The sequence below is a fragment of the Montipora capricornis genome, chromosome 4, assembly GCF_036669925.1.
Source record: "Montipora capricornis isolate CH-2021 chromosome 4, ASM3666992v2, whole genome shotgun sequence".
NCBI lineage: Eukaryota > Metazoa > Cnidaria > Anthozoa > Scleractinia > Acroporidae > Montipora > Montipora capricornis.
The window spans coordinates 10574547-10592046 of NC_090886.1; the positions used below are offsets into that span (position 1 = coordinate 10574547).

Sequence of the window (17500 nt, forward strand, 5' to 3'; positions counted from 1 at the left end):
TGACATACGCTTTAAGGAAGCATTTTTCATTCTTATTAATTAATATTCACGAACAAATTTTGACCAGAAAAAAAAAATCGTGACAATTAACGTCCGAATAATCCATATTTGACTGTGCATATATATGTATAAATTTTATAGGAACATTATTGCTTCATCATTCCGTCTGGTATGCAAGGAAACAAATAGTCCAGGTTGTGATTCAATTCCGATTAACTTTTTATCTAACTTTATCAGGAATAATGCTCAGTTTTTCTGTCATGCAATCGTATTTTAGTTTTTCCGATATAAAAATCATCGCAGTCTCAACAGGCAGCTCTACACAAAACCTTAGCCATTTGGCCACGGCCCTAAGTCTGTCCTTGTAAGGAAAGAAAGATTTAATGCGACAGGTGCTTTGAAAAATTATTCTAAGGAAAAATTAATAGTCTGAGTAAATTACTCTACTCTAATTACTCAAAAAAAAAAACGTTTGTCACCGGTGTTTGTGTATTATTCCAGATAAAACTGAGAGTATTTACGACATTTTTTTACTTGACTGTTTTATATTGGGTATCCAAACCATTTGTCCCCGATTTTGAAAAAAATTGGTAGGCCTAAACTCCTGAAACAATCACAGTTTCAAAAATTACTGTGCAACTCGAATATATGTTCACTGGATCAGTGTAATTAACTAGATCGACAAAAGTAATAAACAATAAATAAGAGTTCCTGCAGAGATTTATTAGTCTTCGCTGAGCAATTCACATCCACGACCTACATACAGTATATTTGTAAGTTTCAAGGAGTTTCGGGTGAGCAAAATTTGATATTTTTCTGCGTCAACATCATGCAGCTGTTCAGTTGGGTTTCAGGCAGGAAATTCATACTTTCATATGACATCAATCTAATCTTCCACGATTGGGACTCACGATATGAAGGACTGATTTACAATTAACATCGGACTCCAATCGAAGAATACCGCAAACATATTAAAGGAACAGAGTTAACTGAATAGAGTGTAATGTGAAGTGCTAGATTTCAATCCCATATGAACCATGTGAGCGTTAGCCCTACTGATGGGCCCACACAAGGACAGAGAAAAACTCTGACCAGGGTGGGAATTGAACCCACGACCTCCGGGTTAGATCTCCGCTACTCTACCGACAGAGCTACAAGGTCAGACGGGAGGAGGCCGAGGGAAGTGAAGATGTTAAAGTCACGGCAATGAACATGTACAAGACTAGTACAAAGAAAGGTTACGTTTATACAATCTAGCACTTCACATTACACTCTATTCAGTTAACCCTGTTTAAAATATAAGTGCTACACGGCCAACGTTTGTATAAACGTAACCTTTCCTTGTACTTGTACATGTTCATTGCCGTGACTTTAACATCTTCACTTCCCACGGCCTCCTCCCGTCTGACCTTGTAGCTCAGTCGGTAGAGCACTAGGCTCGATATCCGCCGCTCACCCGAGTTCGGGTATCCTCCCCGAGAAGAGACGGCTGGACGAATGAGCGATAGGTTGTGTCTGTCACGTAAATTCAAATATAATTTATGCGAAGTTAATAGTTGCGGGGAAATAGCATTAGACATCCCAAAAACACTGATTTTAAGAAAACAGAAATTACATAACAATGCTTAAAACGTCTGTGCGAAGTTTCCAGATGATACGAGCTTGAGTTTGTGGTTAAATGATCGATGTGAGTTTGAATTCAACCGGCGAATCATCAACGAAATCTTTGGCTGCTTTAGCTCTCAGTCGACCTCATCGGCCCCCTCGTTTTGCCAGCAATAAACTCAGCAGTACTTTCAATTGATCTTGAGGAATTTTACTTGCTCTTACATTAGCGAAGTATGAGGAGAAAATTGCAATAGCAATGGATTTGAAAGCCGTATTTTGACCTTGGCGCCAACTGGAAAATCAGTGAAGTTTGCGAACTCAGGCGGTAGAAAACGTCACAATTGCCATTCTCCAGCTTCTCGAACACTTTTCGTTGTCGCAATCTTGGATGTTTCCTACCTTAAAGCACAGAAAACCTCGAAAAGACCGGGTCAAAGAATACCTTCGCAGCCAAAACATATAATGAATGCCAGACGGATTTGTGCAGGCGAGTTTCTGATTGGCGAGATTAACAATGGCTCACCTCACGCGTCCAGCCGAGATTTCGGGAGTGAGCGCTGGCTCATTTCCCGAAACAGCGGCTGGTAATCGAGCCTAGTAGAGCAGCGGAGATCTAACCCGAAGGTCCTGGGTTCAATTCCCACCCTGGTCAGAGTTTTTCTCTGTCCTTGTGTGGGCCCATTTCCATCAGTAGGGCTAATGCTCACATGGTTCATATGGGATTGAAATCTAGCACTTCACATTACACTCTATTCAGTTAACTCTGTTTAAAATATGTGCTACTCGGTCAACGTTTGTATAAACGTAACCTTTCCTTGTATTAAAGGAACAACCATGTAGCAAACAGACTTGCCAAATTCTGTTTCAGGTTTAACAAAACCATCATTACCGGTAACGACTGCATGAATAGCTTGCAGTTGTTCCGCCTTAGGCACAAAGGAAAAGTGGCATTTCTTAAACGCGAGATCAATTTCCTCCAGAAACTTGGCGTAACTTGGCGTTATAGTTTCCGTTCACATTATCCCCATGTATCCGGTGTAAAAGCACTCGGAATAAACTATGCCCAAATAACGAATCTTTTTTTCCAAATATAGTTTTTCCCCAAGTTTTGGGGTAAAAATGACGTCATTCCGAGCATGCGCCTGCAAGTAATACAGGACTCTCCCTTTTCCCGCCTGGGTTCCAGGCCCATTTTCAGGGCGGGGTAAGAGGGAGTCCCGGAACAGGACTACGATAGAGATCTTAACATCTTCGAAACGTAGGGGAGTTTTAATTTTAATGTTGCAATGTATATAGTTTTTTAGTAAATCTTCATTCAGAGCAAGAGACTATCAGGTGAGAGAACACATCCCCGTGCCCTATGATAATCTTTTTCAATCTATTTTAAGCTTCGCGCCACGCTGTGAAAGTTATTTTTAGTTTCGTCCCCATGGCCGCGCGGCCCATGGTCAGAGGATCAGATACCATTGTGAAGAAACTTGCGAAGACTTTTCTCGCCTTCGTATGATCCAGTGAAATCCTAGATTGAAATTTGAGGATTTTTCGAAGCTCGAAATTTCAACATCTTCCTCAAAAGAGCTCGCATCCCTACTTTCTGTTAATTCGACATCACCTTCATCGGATTCAGCTATGTACAGCATGGACCAGTCTTCTATACGTGGACGGGAACTTTTCCCACTCTTTTCAAACTCAAAGTTTGCAAAACTTTGAGTTTGAAAAGAGTGGGATCAAGTTGATTTCTACTACAGATGCCATTTTCTCAAAGCAGAACAACAAAGCGGTCATTACGTCATTACGTCATTAGAATTGACCAATCAGGTGTCTTTCCTAAAATAGCCTCGCAGCTTCACTGCGGGCTAAAATTAGATTGAAAAAGATTATCATGGGAAGAGGCCCATGTATGGGGGATGTCTTCTCTTACCTTCATAGTCTGTTGCTCAGAGTTAATCCGGGAATACTTCGGAAATAAAAAGTGCCGAGCAAATTACAACTGAACCCCTTGAAATAGCTGAAGAACGAAATCTGCACTTTTCAACCATCGGTGAAAGGCTGGCATCAGAAATTCCAACATCTGATAAAGAGCCTGAAACGTATGCCACGCCGACTGAAACCTCGTTCTCATTGAAAGCACCATCGGTGGATTTAGTTTAAAACTAAATGACAGGAAGTCAGCTGGACTGGATAATATTCCAAACAAAAGGGCTGCCAGCATAGTTTCGCCATCTCTTACACTAATCTTTGCTAAATCGACTGAGACTGGTATCTTTCCAGATGAGTGGAAATTGGCAAGAGTGACTCCTATATTCAAAACGGGCAAATATAATTGCAAACTTGATTCTTGGTGTTTTTCTCAGATGTACCGGGATCTCGGCTAAACGAGCCAGCCGGCAGCCCGCCTAACAGGGCCAGACCTACTCTTGTATAGACCCTTTCGGCAAAACGGTGCATGCTGGGTAATCAGGATAAAGGACATGATGAGCTTACAGCCTTCGGAGTGAGAGTGACCGATCATAGTTTTATTGTGATGGTTTGTGAATTAAAATTTACCGTTTCTCATGAAGTTTCTCGATCAAATCAAGGCGAGTGTTTGGTTCTATGCTTATTTATCAGTACATGTACGAGTTCTGTAGAAGCTGTTCGAGTCCGTGAGAAAATTTGTCGTTAACATCCCGAAGTGCGGGCAGTCACGCAATTGACGCTTCGTTGTTCCAATCAAAACATTTCTTTATAAGTCGATTTTATCGCTTTTCGAGTTATCTTTTTACTCTCAGATGGAAGATATGGCTTTCGAAGATTTTCTGGATTGGAGCGTTGGTCAACTTTACTGTTATTTCAGGATGAGAAGAGGAAAGTCGACAACAGGAAACAAGAAAGAACGAGCAGTCAAGCAATTGCCTGTGGAATTTTGAAATTAAAACCCACAACTCCGTTGGTATTTCGGTCATTCTCAATGATAGCGTAACAGATCATTTCACCACAACAAGATCATTCGAATCCTTCGGCGAGTAAGACAGAACTTGGTCCACATGCAATCTCTTTAAAATAAGAGTAGGCCTTGCGTGCCTTACGTTTGCCGACACAATCGGTGTCAGAGGCCTTTGTTTCAGAGAACATAGTGAAGAGCGGACTGATCGCTGTACCAAACACTTTCATCTAGATTTCATGGATTTTCAATACTCAGAAGTCTGTTATACTCTCTTTCTAGCCGATCGAAAATCAACTATCAGGTCGTTTTGACTCGAAAGCAACAATGATAGCGTAACAGATCATTTCACCACAACAAGATCATTCGAATCCTTCGGCGTGTAAGACAGAACTTGGTCCACATGCAATCTCTTTAAAATAAGAGTAGGCCTTGCGTGCCTTACGTTTGCCGACACAATCGGTGTCAGAGGCCTTTGTTTCAGAGTACATAGTGAAGAGTGGACTGATCGCTGTACCAAACACTTTCATCTACATTTCGTGGATTTTCAATACTCAGAAGTCTGTTATACTCTCTTTCTAGCCGATCGAAAATCAACTATCAGGTCGTTTGACTCGAAAGCAACAATAACGCGTGCAGCAAGATCTTTCTTGTTTGCTGCTGTCGACTTTCCTCTTCTCATCCTAAAATAAAACTAAAGTTGACCAACGCTCCACTCCAGAAATCTTCGAAAGCCATATCTTCCATCTGAAAGAAGAAAAGAAAACTCGAAAAGTGATAAAATTGACTCTAGAAGAAATATTTTGACTCAAACAACGAAGCGTCAATGGCGTGCGCGCCCGCACTTCGGCATATTCATGATAACTTTTAAGAAGGTGGTGCAAGAAGGTGGTGTGGCCATTATGATGAGCAAGCGAGCAGAGAGAGCCCTTATGGAGTGGACCCAGGTGAGCGAATGGATCATTACAGCTAGATTTCACTCCCGCATCAGGAGGCTGTTAGTGGTACAGGTCTACGCGCCACACAACGAGAGAGAGGAAGAAGAGAAAGACCACTTCTATGAAGAACTGCAGCAGACGATAGACGGATGCAAAAGAAACGATATTGTGGTAGTGATGGGCGACTTTAACGCTAAGGTGGGAGGAGACAACGAGGGATACGAGAGTTGTATAGGGAGACATGGGATGGGAGACAAGAATGGCAACGGAGAGAGGCTGTGATTTTTCTGTGGCAAATGGCCTGGTCATCACAGGAACATTGTTTCAACACAAAGATGTTCACAAGGCAACATGGGTCTAGGCAAACGGGAGAGTGAAGAATCAGATTGACCATCTTTTGATCAGTAGGTGGTTGAAATCTGCAGTCCTCGACACTAGAGTTCAGAAGGGGGCCGATGTCAACAGCGATCACTGCCTCGTCAGGACTAAGATTCGGGCTGAAACTCAACAAGTATGCCAACATGAAAAAAGTTTAAGCCCAGGTGCAACACAGACAAGCTGAAGGATAGAGACACAAAACGGATGTACTGTGAGGCAGTGGGTCGGAGGTTAGAGTAGAACATAGGAGAAGGGAGAGAAGAGGTAGAGGAGTTGTGGGAGGCACTGAGGGAGGCATACGTGGAGTCAGCGGCGGAGGTCCTTGGGTTCCAAAAAGGAAAGAGCAAACCCTGGATCAGTCAGCAAACGTGGAAGGTGATAGTCGAAAGGAAAGGAAGGAAATCATGACAAAGTTGGACAGTACTAAGTCAGCGAGGATAGGAAACAAGATCAGGGAGCAGCATAGGCAGAAGTATAAGCAGGTGAAGAGAAGCGTGAGAGAGAATAAGAGGAAGTGGATGACAGAGAAGGCCCAGGTGGCACAGACAGCAGCAGAGAAAGAGAGAGCTAAGGACCAGACAGCTGAGCGGTAGCGGGCCGAGGAAGACAGCGGCGGTTACCAACAAGGAGGGAAGACTTCTCAAGAGTTAGGAAGAAAGGCAGGCAAGATGGAAGGAGCACTTTGAGGGAGTCTTGAACAGGGAGGCACCACCAAACCCACTGACAGATGACGAAGTGGGGGACGGGGGAGCTGGATATCGACACGGAACCACCAACAGAGAAGGGTGGTGCAAACTCTCAAGAATGGGAAGGCACCAGAAATCGACCAGATAACAGCAGAACTGTTGAAGGTTGATAAGCACCTGTGCGGAACTCGGGCACCTCTTTGACCTGATTTGGCGGGAAGATAAAGTGCCGAAGCAGTGAAAACAGGGCCTGATATCTAAGATACCGAAGAAAGGGAATCTACAGAAATGTAGAAACTGGAGAGGAGTGACACTGCTACCTATTTCTAGGAAGGTGATGGGAAATATTCTTATTAGCAGAATATAAGACGGTGTGGACCACAAACTGAGGAAAGAGCAGGCAGGATTTAGATCAGGGAGAAATTAGTCAAAAAAATAGGGAACATACGGAAGATACGAAAGGGACATCTTTGCTTGTTTTTCGAAATTAAGAGAATTTCAGACTGAAATTGGAGTTTTTGTGGGGAATATACGCTATAAACTCCTAGAGACACCGAAGACTCGCTGAGCTCCACATTTTAAAACCATATTTTAATGTTTACTTCTTAAAATTCTCCGCAATACAATTAAAACGAAACAGAACATAGCCACAGCCCCACGATAGTCGTCACACAACGTTCTCATATGCTTGTTTTCGCAAAATTGTTTTCAATGTTGTTGTGTTTTTTCTTTTTTTTGTGATATTGGATTCGATCCCTTGACGTCCGAATAGAATTAACTAGCAAGTTCCCGTGCGACTCTGGCTTTACTAGAAACCGTTTGTAGTAAAGACAGACAACAACATGACATCAACACGAGCAAATGAGAACGTTGCGTGACTACGTGACGATCATCCTGTTTTTTTCTTTTTTTTTTTCCTCAAGAAGTAAAGATTACAATGCTCTTTTAAAGTGTGCAGCTCAGCGAGTCTTCAGTGTTTCTGGCAGTTGGCGTATATTTCATAAACTCCAATTTCAGCATTTTCGTAAATTATCTTAATTTCGAAAAACAAACTCCGATTTGTTTTCGGAAAAACTAAGTCAGATGCTCTTAAAAACCACCTTCGATTTTAAAACACACGCAAAAAATAGTAAAACAAAGTCCGATTTCGAGAAAAAACGTAAGATGTCCCTTAAGAACTTTCATAGCTTACGGTAAGTTCCTTAATGTTTTTTACTAATTTCCACCATAAATGAAGGACATGTCGGTCATTCGAAAACAACAGTACAGTAGGAGAATAACGAAAAAAAATGGGAAAAAGAAAAGGCACCCCGACCCCGGCCCCGGCCCCGCGTTTTGGCTACTACCAAACAAAAAGTTTCGCGGTGGGTTGATGGCAAGAACTCGAAGCAAATATTTGTTGAGCAATAGCTGTAAAAGCACAAAAGTGTAGGTGAATGCAAAACGACGATAAAAAGGTTCAATGAATTCGCGTGACCAAGGTTTTTAGGCGCAAAAATTCTTGACTACCGCACAATGACCGTGAACGAAAGTTGCCCGGAGCGTTGAGATAAAATTGGGCAAAATTAAAACGACGAGAAAAATTATACATGGTCTAGAACGCCCTCGTGAGCCGGTAACGATGTTAACCGTGTAATGCTATTCTCATAAGATGCTGAAAAAAGTACGGGGGTGCAATGGTCTGACAATGACACTTGATCTTACCTAAAAGTCCGAGAAACAATTTCCTTTCGTAGACGCCATCTACATCGTAATGCGTCCCTTTTTTCAATCGGAATAGTCATTTAACGGAATCCTCACAATTCATCATCTTAGGAGACAACATCTTTTAGCTTCTTTTATACGAATCGTATGAACGCAAATGAATTTCCACCCGAAGGCAACCCAGCTACATGCAATGTTTGTGTATTTAATTTTGATTTGTGTATTTGGCAAGAAACTCGTGTTTTAGAAATCCATAGCTGAGCAACATGAAATGGATATCAACTGTGATGACCGAAGGGAAAATATCGGTCGGGTGTCACAGTTCTTTACGCGCTCCTGCGAAAAGCAACTAAGTCTACAAATCACAACTCCGCCTTATCATACCATGTTGGCGGTGCGAATTCCGGCGTCTGTTTCCAAGAAAACACACAAACACACAGCTACCTGATGTTCTGTAACGCAGTATCAATCATATTGGCGGGGGATACTTTGAACAAATCGACAAAAATTCGTTCACCTTGGCGAAACTAAAAAAGTTAAAGCAGCAATGAAAAATATAATACGCGATCACACATAGAACCAGTGCTTTTTCGCATGACGGGATGCCGGTGATCACTATGGCTACCGATTTACCATATGAAATCGAGGCGAAATGCCACCCTGACAGCCAGTCCGTCGAAAACCTCAAAATCAACTGACATTGAAAGCAGCGTCATCAAAAAACAACAGGAGAAATCTCGAAAAACGGCAAAAATAGTATGCGTTCTGTCGAACGCGACAAGCATGCAATCAAACACTTACCTTGATTGATCGAGAAAACTTTATGAGAAACGGTAAATTTTCCTTCACAAACCATCACTATAAAACTTTGATCGGACACTCTCACACCGAAGTCTGTAAGCTCATCCTGCACTTTATCCTGATTACCCAGCATGCGCCGTTTTTCCGAAAGGGTCTATGAGAATTACACCCCCTGACATAGTTTTTCAAATTTTACGCATGCTAATCATTTCTGGCAGTTGAATGTTCCGTTGAACTAGGTTTCTTTTCCGCCCGCCTTATTACCTCAGAGATATCGTAAATGTCTTACTAAACTCGTTTTCTCGGTCTGAGACTCGCTAGCTTAATCCCGTTAATTTACGGCCCAAGCGCGAAATCAACGGAAAAACATTCGGTCCGTAACTTACAGTACGGATTTCGAACTCAGTTAGTAAGAGGTATGTATTAGTATAACACGAAAAAAACTTACCTTTTACAACTGAAGCAAATGAAAGAACGATTAACAGAATGGTCAACTCCATGCGTGATAAAATACCTGAAATGTTCAATTAAGAAAACACTTGAGAAATGAAGATTTCTTTCTACTCTGGTCCGGCGTTGATTTGACAAAGAAAAACCAGCCGATCGTCATTTGCCGTCCTAAGGCATCAATTTGATCGTCGGTGATTAAAAACCTCGGCCACCCACAAGCACTTAGTTTCTAGTCGATAGCAGAATGCTTCTCGCTGATCCTCTCTTGAAGCATTGGCAGAAATATTACGTGTATAATTTATGTCTCTTAGAGTGATCGCAACACTGTAATGAGAGAGCAAAAGTCGCTCTGTGTATCCAAATCAAGGGGATTTGTTGCACAACACTTTCGACTAACAAGATAATTTAGCAAATAAAGAGCATCTGCGAGCCTTCTATGAATTAGCTGGATGGCCTCAAATGCAGGGTTGTGTATATGCCGACAAGAAACCAATTGTGAAAGATGTAGATATTAACGGTCACGCAGTTTGTCCCTGTCCCTGTGAAATAATAGCCAGAATCCCCTGGAGAAAGTCTCCGAGATAAGCAGTGACATGATCAATTCCACAATGGCGAATGCGCCTTCCTCTACCTGTCCCACGTCAAGCACGCGACCGCGTGTTACGAAGATTTTCCGAAGATCGAAGAAATCGATAATTTCAACCTATATATTTGATGCTGCAATGACATATATATCGAGTTTCAAGAAGCCCATGGTTTACTCACTATGAACCATATTTGTGTAATTTCCAATCCATTTAAAACACATTACAGAACATATTCTGTGGTACAATTGAACACTTTTGTCACCCTTGGCGTCCCATAGATACCTGCCTGATATCAAATTGTTTTTGTAAAATAATGACTTCATATAAGATCATTCTGTATCACCCACGAAACGAATAAATTTACGAAGACGGGGCGAAAGAGGGGCGTTTAAAAACGCATGGTTTGGTGTTTTGTCTGACTGAGTCATGAACAATAGCTTTCAACGAAATTGGAATTTTTTGGTGGCATCAACTGATCCGAAAAAAGTAAATTGACCCGATTGCAAGGAGGATAGAAAGCTGTCGTTTCTCGAGCCTTCGTCAATAGCGTCCTTGCACGCCTTCCCTTCCCTTCTTCTTCACGCGAACTCCTCGTTCTTCCGCCGGTTCTCCCTTTCCCTTCCCCGGTTGAAAACGCTATTCACTTTAATGTGCCGCTTGGTAGGCAACGCTATTGGTGAAATGGTCCAGGAATGAGAAGCGCTCGTTAACCCCAAAACAGCACAAAATTTCCTTCAGAAACCAACCCCATTATATCAATATATTGGTTATTTTTCAAGTGTTGGACAGCACGCAAATACTTTGTCATTGCACAAATTTCTCCACACAACTTTCTCGGTTACTCAGCAACGTTCCTGTTGACGAAAGGTGGCAACGCCACCAAACAAACTATGATTGATGAGGAGGAAAGAAAAATCATGTGACTTATTTTTTGTACATACTCTGCCAAACAACAACGAAGAAATTAAACACGTTCCAAAACCTTGGAGGATATTCCCAAGTTAACAAAAATCGGCTAAAATGGGAAATCCTTGACGGAATTTGAATTTGCGGCTGATAATTCGAGGAAAGTGGATTATCTGGCCGGCAAAAATGTTCTTTCGGCTGGGAAAATTCATCTCGTTCACTTTTTATCCAAGTATCCAGAGTTCATTTACACCCGTCGGATGGCGTTTAGTCGTAGACCATATCATCTCCATTTGTCAGTAGCTCAAAAAGATAATTTTGGAAAACATTTTGAGGGCTGGTCTCAGAAATTTTTGTAACCATTCAGTCTTCACCATTGCTAGAAAAGGGAAGCAATTAGCCACTGCTGGTTTAAGAAATTCTTGAAACTGCTACATTGGGCCGCTCTTAAAGTAAAGGAACATTTTTGACACCATTTTCAATGACGGATGGTTTCAGAAATTTCCGATACCACTCCCGAAACTAGTTAATTGTTATAGCAATGTCCAAAGACACTGGAGCTCCTGAGGTACTAGCCTAGACAGGGTAACGTTACTGATTTCAAAAGTTTCCGGAACCATTAATGAGGGGTCATTGGGGTATACGGTATTGAGCTTTTTTTCATGCGGTATTTCGGTAATTTAAATTTTTACTTGCGGTATCGCGGTATCATCTAGCCCGGCGGTGAGCGGTGTTTCATCATTTTGGCTGACGGTATTCGGTAAAAGAAGGTCCTTCCCGGTATTGCGGTACCGTTCGATTCATTTGCCCTCTTCTGTCTCATGGACCTCATGCAGGTCAATACACTATGCAAAACAAAACACAGTAACGTTCAGTAAGCTATAAAGGTCAAGAAGTAAGCTATAAATCTATAAAGTCTAGAAAGGTGAAGTGATTACACAATTTCTGACAGTTAATCTACAATGTGATTGTTTTTGCATCCAATTTCAATGAGCCGTTTCCGTTGAGTTACCTGACCCGCCTTTTCGATCTGTAAACCTGTAAGTTGAGGTCTAAGAGGTCTTGTCACGTTTTCTGGTCTTTTCTCGGAATGGCTTAGGCTGCTCCAGATGACGAGGTCATTATTGACTGTGTGGCTTTCCTTTTTTTTTAATTTATCACTTACACTACATATAGTACTAATACTTTACTTACATGCATACACTACTTACAATACATAAATTACAATGCAATCACACTGATTAGCTTATTTACAATGCAATTTTCTATTATAGAAAAATTACACGTATACATACAAGTTACAAAACTGTTACATTTCTTTTAAATACTCTTTGTTTTTTTGTTTTATAAAATTACTACTTTTTTGAAAAAAAAAATATGTAAGTGGATAGAGCTAAATAATAGATATGAAATTAAACGTAAATTAACCTAAACATCAACAGCATATAAAATTACAGTAAAAAAGCCCACGTGCGATAAAATTTCGGAAGTTCTTTTTTTGCAGTCGCGATCTCTTTTAGGATTTCAAGTTTTCCTGTGATGAACAGTAGGAAATTTTGGAAATCTAAGACATCTCCGCGAAGGCTTGTGCAGAAAATGCGATATTTGGCTATCAGTAGACTATAATTTAGGACTTGCCAATGCTTTGTCCTATCATGCCAGCCATATAGTATGTGACTTGTGGATAACGTTATTGTTTCATTTGTTTTTTGGTACCACCAGTCTTGAAACAGGATCCAAAAATCGACTGTTAGTGTGCAGTTTATTAGCAGGTGATGCAGCGTTTGTTCTTCCGTATTGCATAAGTTGCATAAGGGGCTTTCTGAAATGCGGTCTCGGTAGAGTGTAGCGCGGGTTGGAAGCACGTTATGAATCACTTTATATTGAAACATTATTATTTTAACTTCATTTGTGACTTTAAATGGCATAAAAACGTTCTGGATGGTACTTTCTGTAAAACCGTGGCGTAGAATTTTTCGTTTCGGCAGTGGGAGGAACGAAGACGGTGTTTAAAAGAGAGGAGTAAATAGAACTGGTTTTTAGACTGTTTGCAGTGGTGTCGTGAGTGACGTTTGGAATAGGGTTTCTAAGATTAGCTTTCCATTTTTTTGGGATTGCGTTAACTAGGCCATAGTATGTGGTGAAAGGAACATTCAAATTAAATTTTGTGGCAAATTCATGCCACTTCAAAAAATCCTGATTTTGGTTTAATATGTCGCTTATCTTGGTAATGCCAGCGTCATACCAAGTTGGTAAAAAACAGGCTGTTTTCCTGCAAGAATTTTCCTATTATTCCACACTATTTCGGTTTTAGGATTTACTATTTCGTTTTTAGGATTTGATTTGGAATCGCTGCCCGTTGAGATTTTGAACTCGCACTAATAATCTAACACCTTTTTATAAAATATGGGAACTTTATGATCAAGGTCTATGGAATGGAATGGAATGACCTGCCTGCCAATGGAATGGAATGACCTGCCAATGGAATGGAATGACCTGCCTGCCAATGTTGTTGAGGTAGGAAATTTGAGACGTTTTAAAATAGCTCTTAAATCATACATGTGTATTTCTTAGGTTCCACTTATAAACATATATTTTGATTTTTATTTTGGAAGTTTATTTACATAGGGTTAACCTCTTAAACTTCCTTTTTAGGGTATTACTTGTATTTATTTGTTTATGATACCTTAAATAAAGTATGTATGTATGTATGTATGTCTAGTGTACTTGTTGCGAAGTTGCATTTTGTTAGGAAGGCAAGACCACCATTTTTGAGAAAGAACTGGTTAGGAATAATTTTCCAGGAAGCTTGTGACTCGTCTTGAATTCTGTCGATCCAAGCTATTTTGAGCGCTTTTTCCATGATCTTAAAATCGCACATTTTCAAACCGTCATCTTTTTTCTTTCCAATTATGGTGTTTCTTTTGATTTTAGGGGGTTTCCCTGACCAGATAAAGTTGAAAATTAGCTTATTTATTTCTTGAATATAGTGATCTGGAACATGGAGCACGGAGGCTGAGTAAATTAATTTAGATATCCCAAGTGTTGTAACGATGTTTATCTTTCCATAAAGAGTTAGATTTCTCCGTTGCCAAGTGTTCAGCGTTTTTTGGAGGTTAAGTATTTTTTTACCGAAGTTCAGTCTGTTAGCACTTTCTTGGTTGTAGGAAAAAAAGACACCAAGAGCACTGACAGGTTCTTTTGGCCACTTAAAACCAAAAGGTTCATCTGTTCTGTCTTCCCATTCGCCTAACCACATTGCTCGGTTTTAGTTGTGTTTATTTCTAGGCCAGAGTGCTCTTTGAAATCGTTTAACACCTTCAATCGGACTCGTAACGGAGTCGAGGTCACGGACAAATACTGTTGTGTCGTCGGCATATTGACTTATTTTAAGCTCTTGCTTGTTGACTTGGATACCTTTGATAGTGGGATCATTTTTTATAGATCTAGAGAGGAGTTCTATACCGAGAACGAAGAGGACGCCAGACAACGGGCAACCTTGTCTGACTCCCCGCTGTAGGGAGAAAAAAGTTGAGGCATGACCGTTATTGAGAACACAGCTAGTAACATTATTATAGAAAATTTTTATCCAATTTTGAATGTCGTGGCCGAAGTTGAAGAACTGAAGTGTTTGTAAGAGATAGTTCCATTCAATGGAATCAAACGCCTTTTTGAAGTCCAAGAAAATGGCAATACCTTTTTGATTTGGCTTATCTGTGTAATGTATTAAGTCGTAGATTAGCCTTACGTTTTCACCAATGTAGCGGCCTTTAACATAACCCGTTTGATCGGGGTTTATTAATGTTGGCAAGACTTTTTCTATTCTCTTGGCAATAACTTTAGTGAGAATCTTGTAGTCGACGTTCAGAAGTGAGATGGGCCTTAGATTTTCCAAAATAGTTTTATCTTTGGATTTTTTGGGGATAAGGGAGATTATTCCTCGTCTTTGGCTTATAGAAAGCATGCCATGCTGAGAAGCTGGCTAGCAGGTCATGACAGATGTCAGGCCAGAAGAACCGGTAGAATTCAGCTGGCAGACCGTCGGTGCCCGGGGTTTTGTTATTGTCGAAGTCCTTGAGCGCATTTGTGCATTCTTCTTCATTTACCAAACCCTCACAAGAGCTCTTCTCTTCTTCACTTAGAGCGGTTACATTTTCTGAGATAAAAAAGGGCGAATTTTTCAACTTTTCGGGATTAATATTGGTGGAGCGGTATCACGACTCATAAAACGTTTTTTCTTCTTCTAAGATTTCGAATTCATTTGATCTTCCGTGTAACAATTTTCCCCAATTTTGAGTTTTGAGACTGTTTTACTATCATGATGTCGTTTTTCTAAGCTGTAGAAATACTTTGTATTACGTTCTCCTTCTTCATGCCATCTCACTTTGCTTCTCAGAATTGCACCTTTCGTTTTGGTCAACATGGTTTTTTTAACCTGTGATCTGGCACGTTGAAGTTCTAGTAAGATGTTTCTGTTGTGCGGGTTATTTTCTGCTCTGGTTTGAAGGTCATTTACTTTTTTGTGCAGTAATTTTTCTTCATCTCGATTTTTTTTCGCTTTTCGTTTAGAGTACTTGATCGTGAAACCTCTTATCTCCATTTTTATGAGGTCCCATTTTAAACCTAAATCATGAACCTCGTTATATTTCTCCTTAAAGATTGGATTGTTTATCTTAAGTGCTGTTAGGTATGTTTCATCTTTAAGTAAGGCTGTATTAAATTTCCTGAAGCCCGGTCCTCTTTTTTGGTTTAGGCGATTGGACTGTAGAACAAGTGACACAGGGGAGTGATCAGATTCGGGTGCGTAGACGATGTCGCATTTCTTAACTCCTGCGAAACTAAGAAAAGATCTAAGCGGCATTGAATTTTAAATGATTTAGTTCTCCATGTGTAACACTGCTTGTCATTGTTCAGGTTTCGCCATATATCACTTAGGTTATACAAATCACAAAGCGTGTTGATTTCTTGGATGACAGCTGATTTTTTAGATACAGGTTTTCCGCCCTTTTTGTCATTTGAAGTGAGTGCGCAATTGAAGTCACCCCCAATTACAATTGTATCGTGCGCAAATTCCTCGAGTTGTTGGTTTAGTCTTTTGAAAAAGGAAACTTGCTGAGCGACATCGTTAGGCGCGTAAATGTTGACCAAAACAATAACTTTCTCTTCAAGTGACAATTTTAAAATAATGAACCTGCCTTGTTTGTCTGAAATTTCTTTTTCAACTTTGAAATTCACAGAGGGATTAATTAGTGTTATGACACCTTTACTATGGTTTATGCCGTGGCTAAAGAAAGCTTTGCCACCCCATTCGTTTTCCCAGATGGGTTCAAGATTTTTGGAGCAGTATCATTCTTGCAAAAATATGATATGATGATTTTGTTTGTGTAGCCATCGAAAAACGGTTCGGCGTTTGATCGATTTATTAAGACCTCTAACATTTAATGACAGGCATTTTAGGTCAAAAGCATTGGCAGAATTGACGGAGTTCATTTTGTTGGCAGTTTAAAGAAACACAAGCCAGGCGGAGTAGTAATAAGTAAACACGGATTTCTTCCGACAGAATTATGTTGATTCACGACAAATTGGGACAGAAAATAATTTGAATCTTTCGCCGATAGGCGGTTGCGAAAAAGTGAACGAGCAGACAAAGAAGGCGGTTGTTTCAACTGAAGCGGGTTGGTGTAACATATGAAAAAAAGAAAAGGTAGCATAATAAACTTGAAGACTACAACTACATAGCGCTTATATAAAAACATGAACGAATAGGAAATTTGGATACTTAGCTCGATGAGATAGAGCCATTGACCCGGCACGATTTAGCTCGCATCTTGTCGTCTTTGAATGTGTAAATAAGACAGAAAATTAGGTAGGAGCTACTTGATACTCAACTGGAATATTCGAGATGTTAAAAACATTGTTATCAATAAAGAGAGATCTGTTGACTACCTTCGCGACGCGACCAGCTTCTCTAGCAGCGAACCCTTTCTTTCTGGATTTCTCGTGCAAAGTCTTGTGTAATATAGGCTTTACTGTGTCTGGATGAGGACTTGAGCCGGCTTTTGACATTGAAAACAGCATCCATCTGTGTGGCTTTTTACTTTACCCAGTCGGAATCTGCGTTTCTTTTGTTTGTTTGTTTTTTTTTTTTTTCGTTTTTTTGTTTTTTCCGTGTCCGTAAAAGTCTTGCCTGTCACTCCCCTGCTAAGTGGTATCTTTGTGCATGGAGCCTTCTGCGCGTATTTTCTTAGGATCGAGAGGGTAGTGGGAAATGCGTTGATTTCTCTGGTGGACACAGTAGAATGATTAACTTAACCGGCAATGGCGTCGAAAGTCATGTAACGCGATGGCGTTTTAGTGGATCTTTAAACAAAATATACCCCTATGGAGCTCAATAATGAAAAGTCAATTGGATACTGAACAAGACAGGCACCGAAAAAAAAATCTGGAATCTTGACTTCGACAACAATCTGTCGCCCGTCGAGCCGTAATCAAAGTGAGCTGTAGTTCTAATATTGTACA

General features: G+C 40.5%; 2 protein-coding genes and 1 pseudogene across 2 annotated transcripts in view; 1 reads left to right on the top strand and 2 right to left on the bottom strand.

Moving 5' to 3' along the window:
* Positions 1-17500, bottom strand: part of LOC138046083 (uncharacterized) — a 169565-nt gene that overhangs the window by 13342 nt on the left and 138723 nt on the right. The gene's annotated exons all lie outside the window — the stretch shown is intronic.
* The window catches only part of LOC138044719 (venom prothrombin activator omicarin-C non-catalytic subunit-like), a 28910-nt gene that overhangs the window by 5550 nt on the left and 5860 nt on the right, over positions 1-17500 (bottom strand). The window contains exon 2 of the mRNA XM_068891154.1: positions 9487-9552. Within this exon, the coding sequence (XP_068747255.1) occupies positions 9487-9538 (52 nt within the window). The 5' untranslated portion in view covers positions 9539-9552. The remainder of the gene's footprint in view (positions 1-9486; positions 9553-17500) is intronic.
* On the top strand, positions 5647-6255 carry LOC138044721 (craniofacial development protein 2-like; annotated as a pseudogene).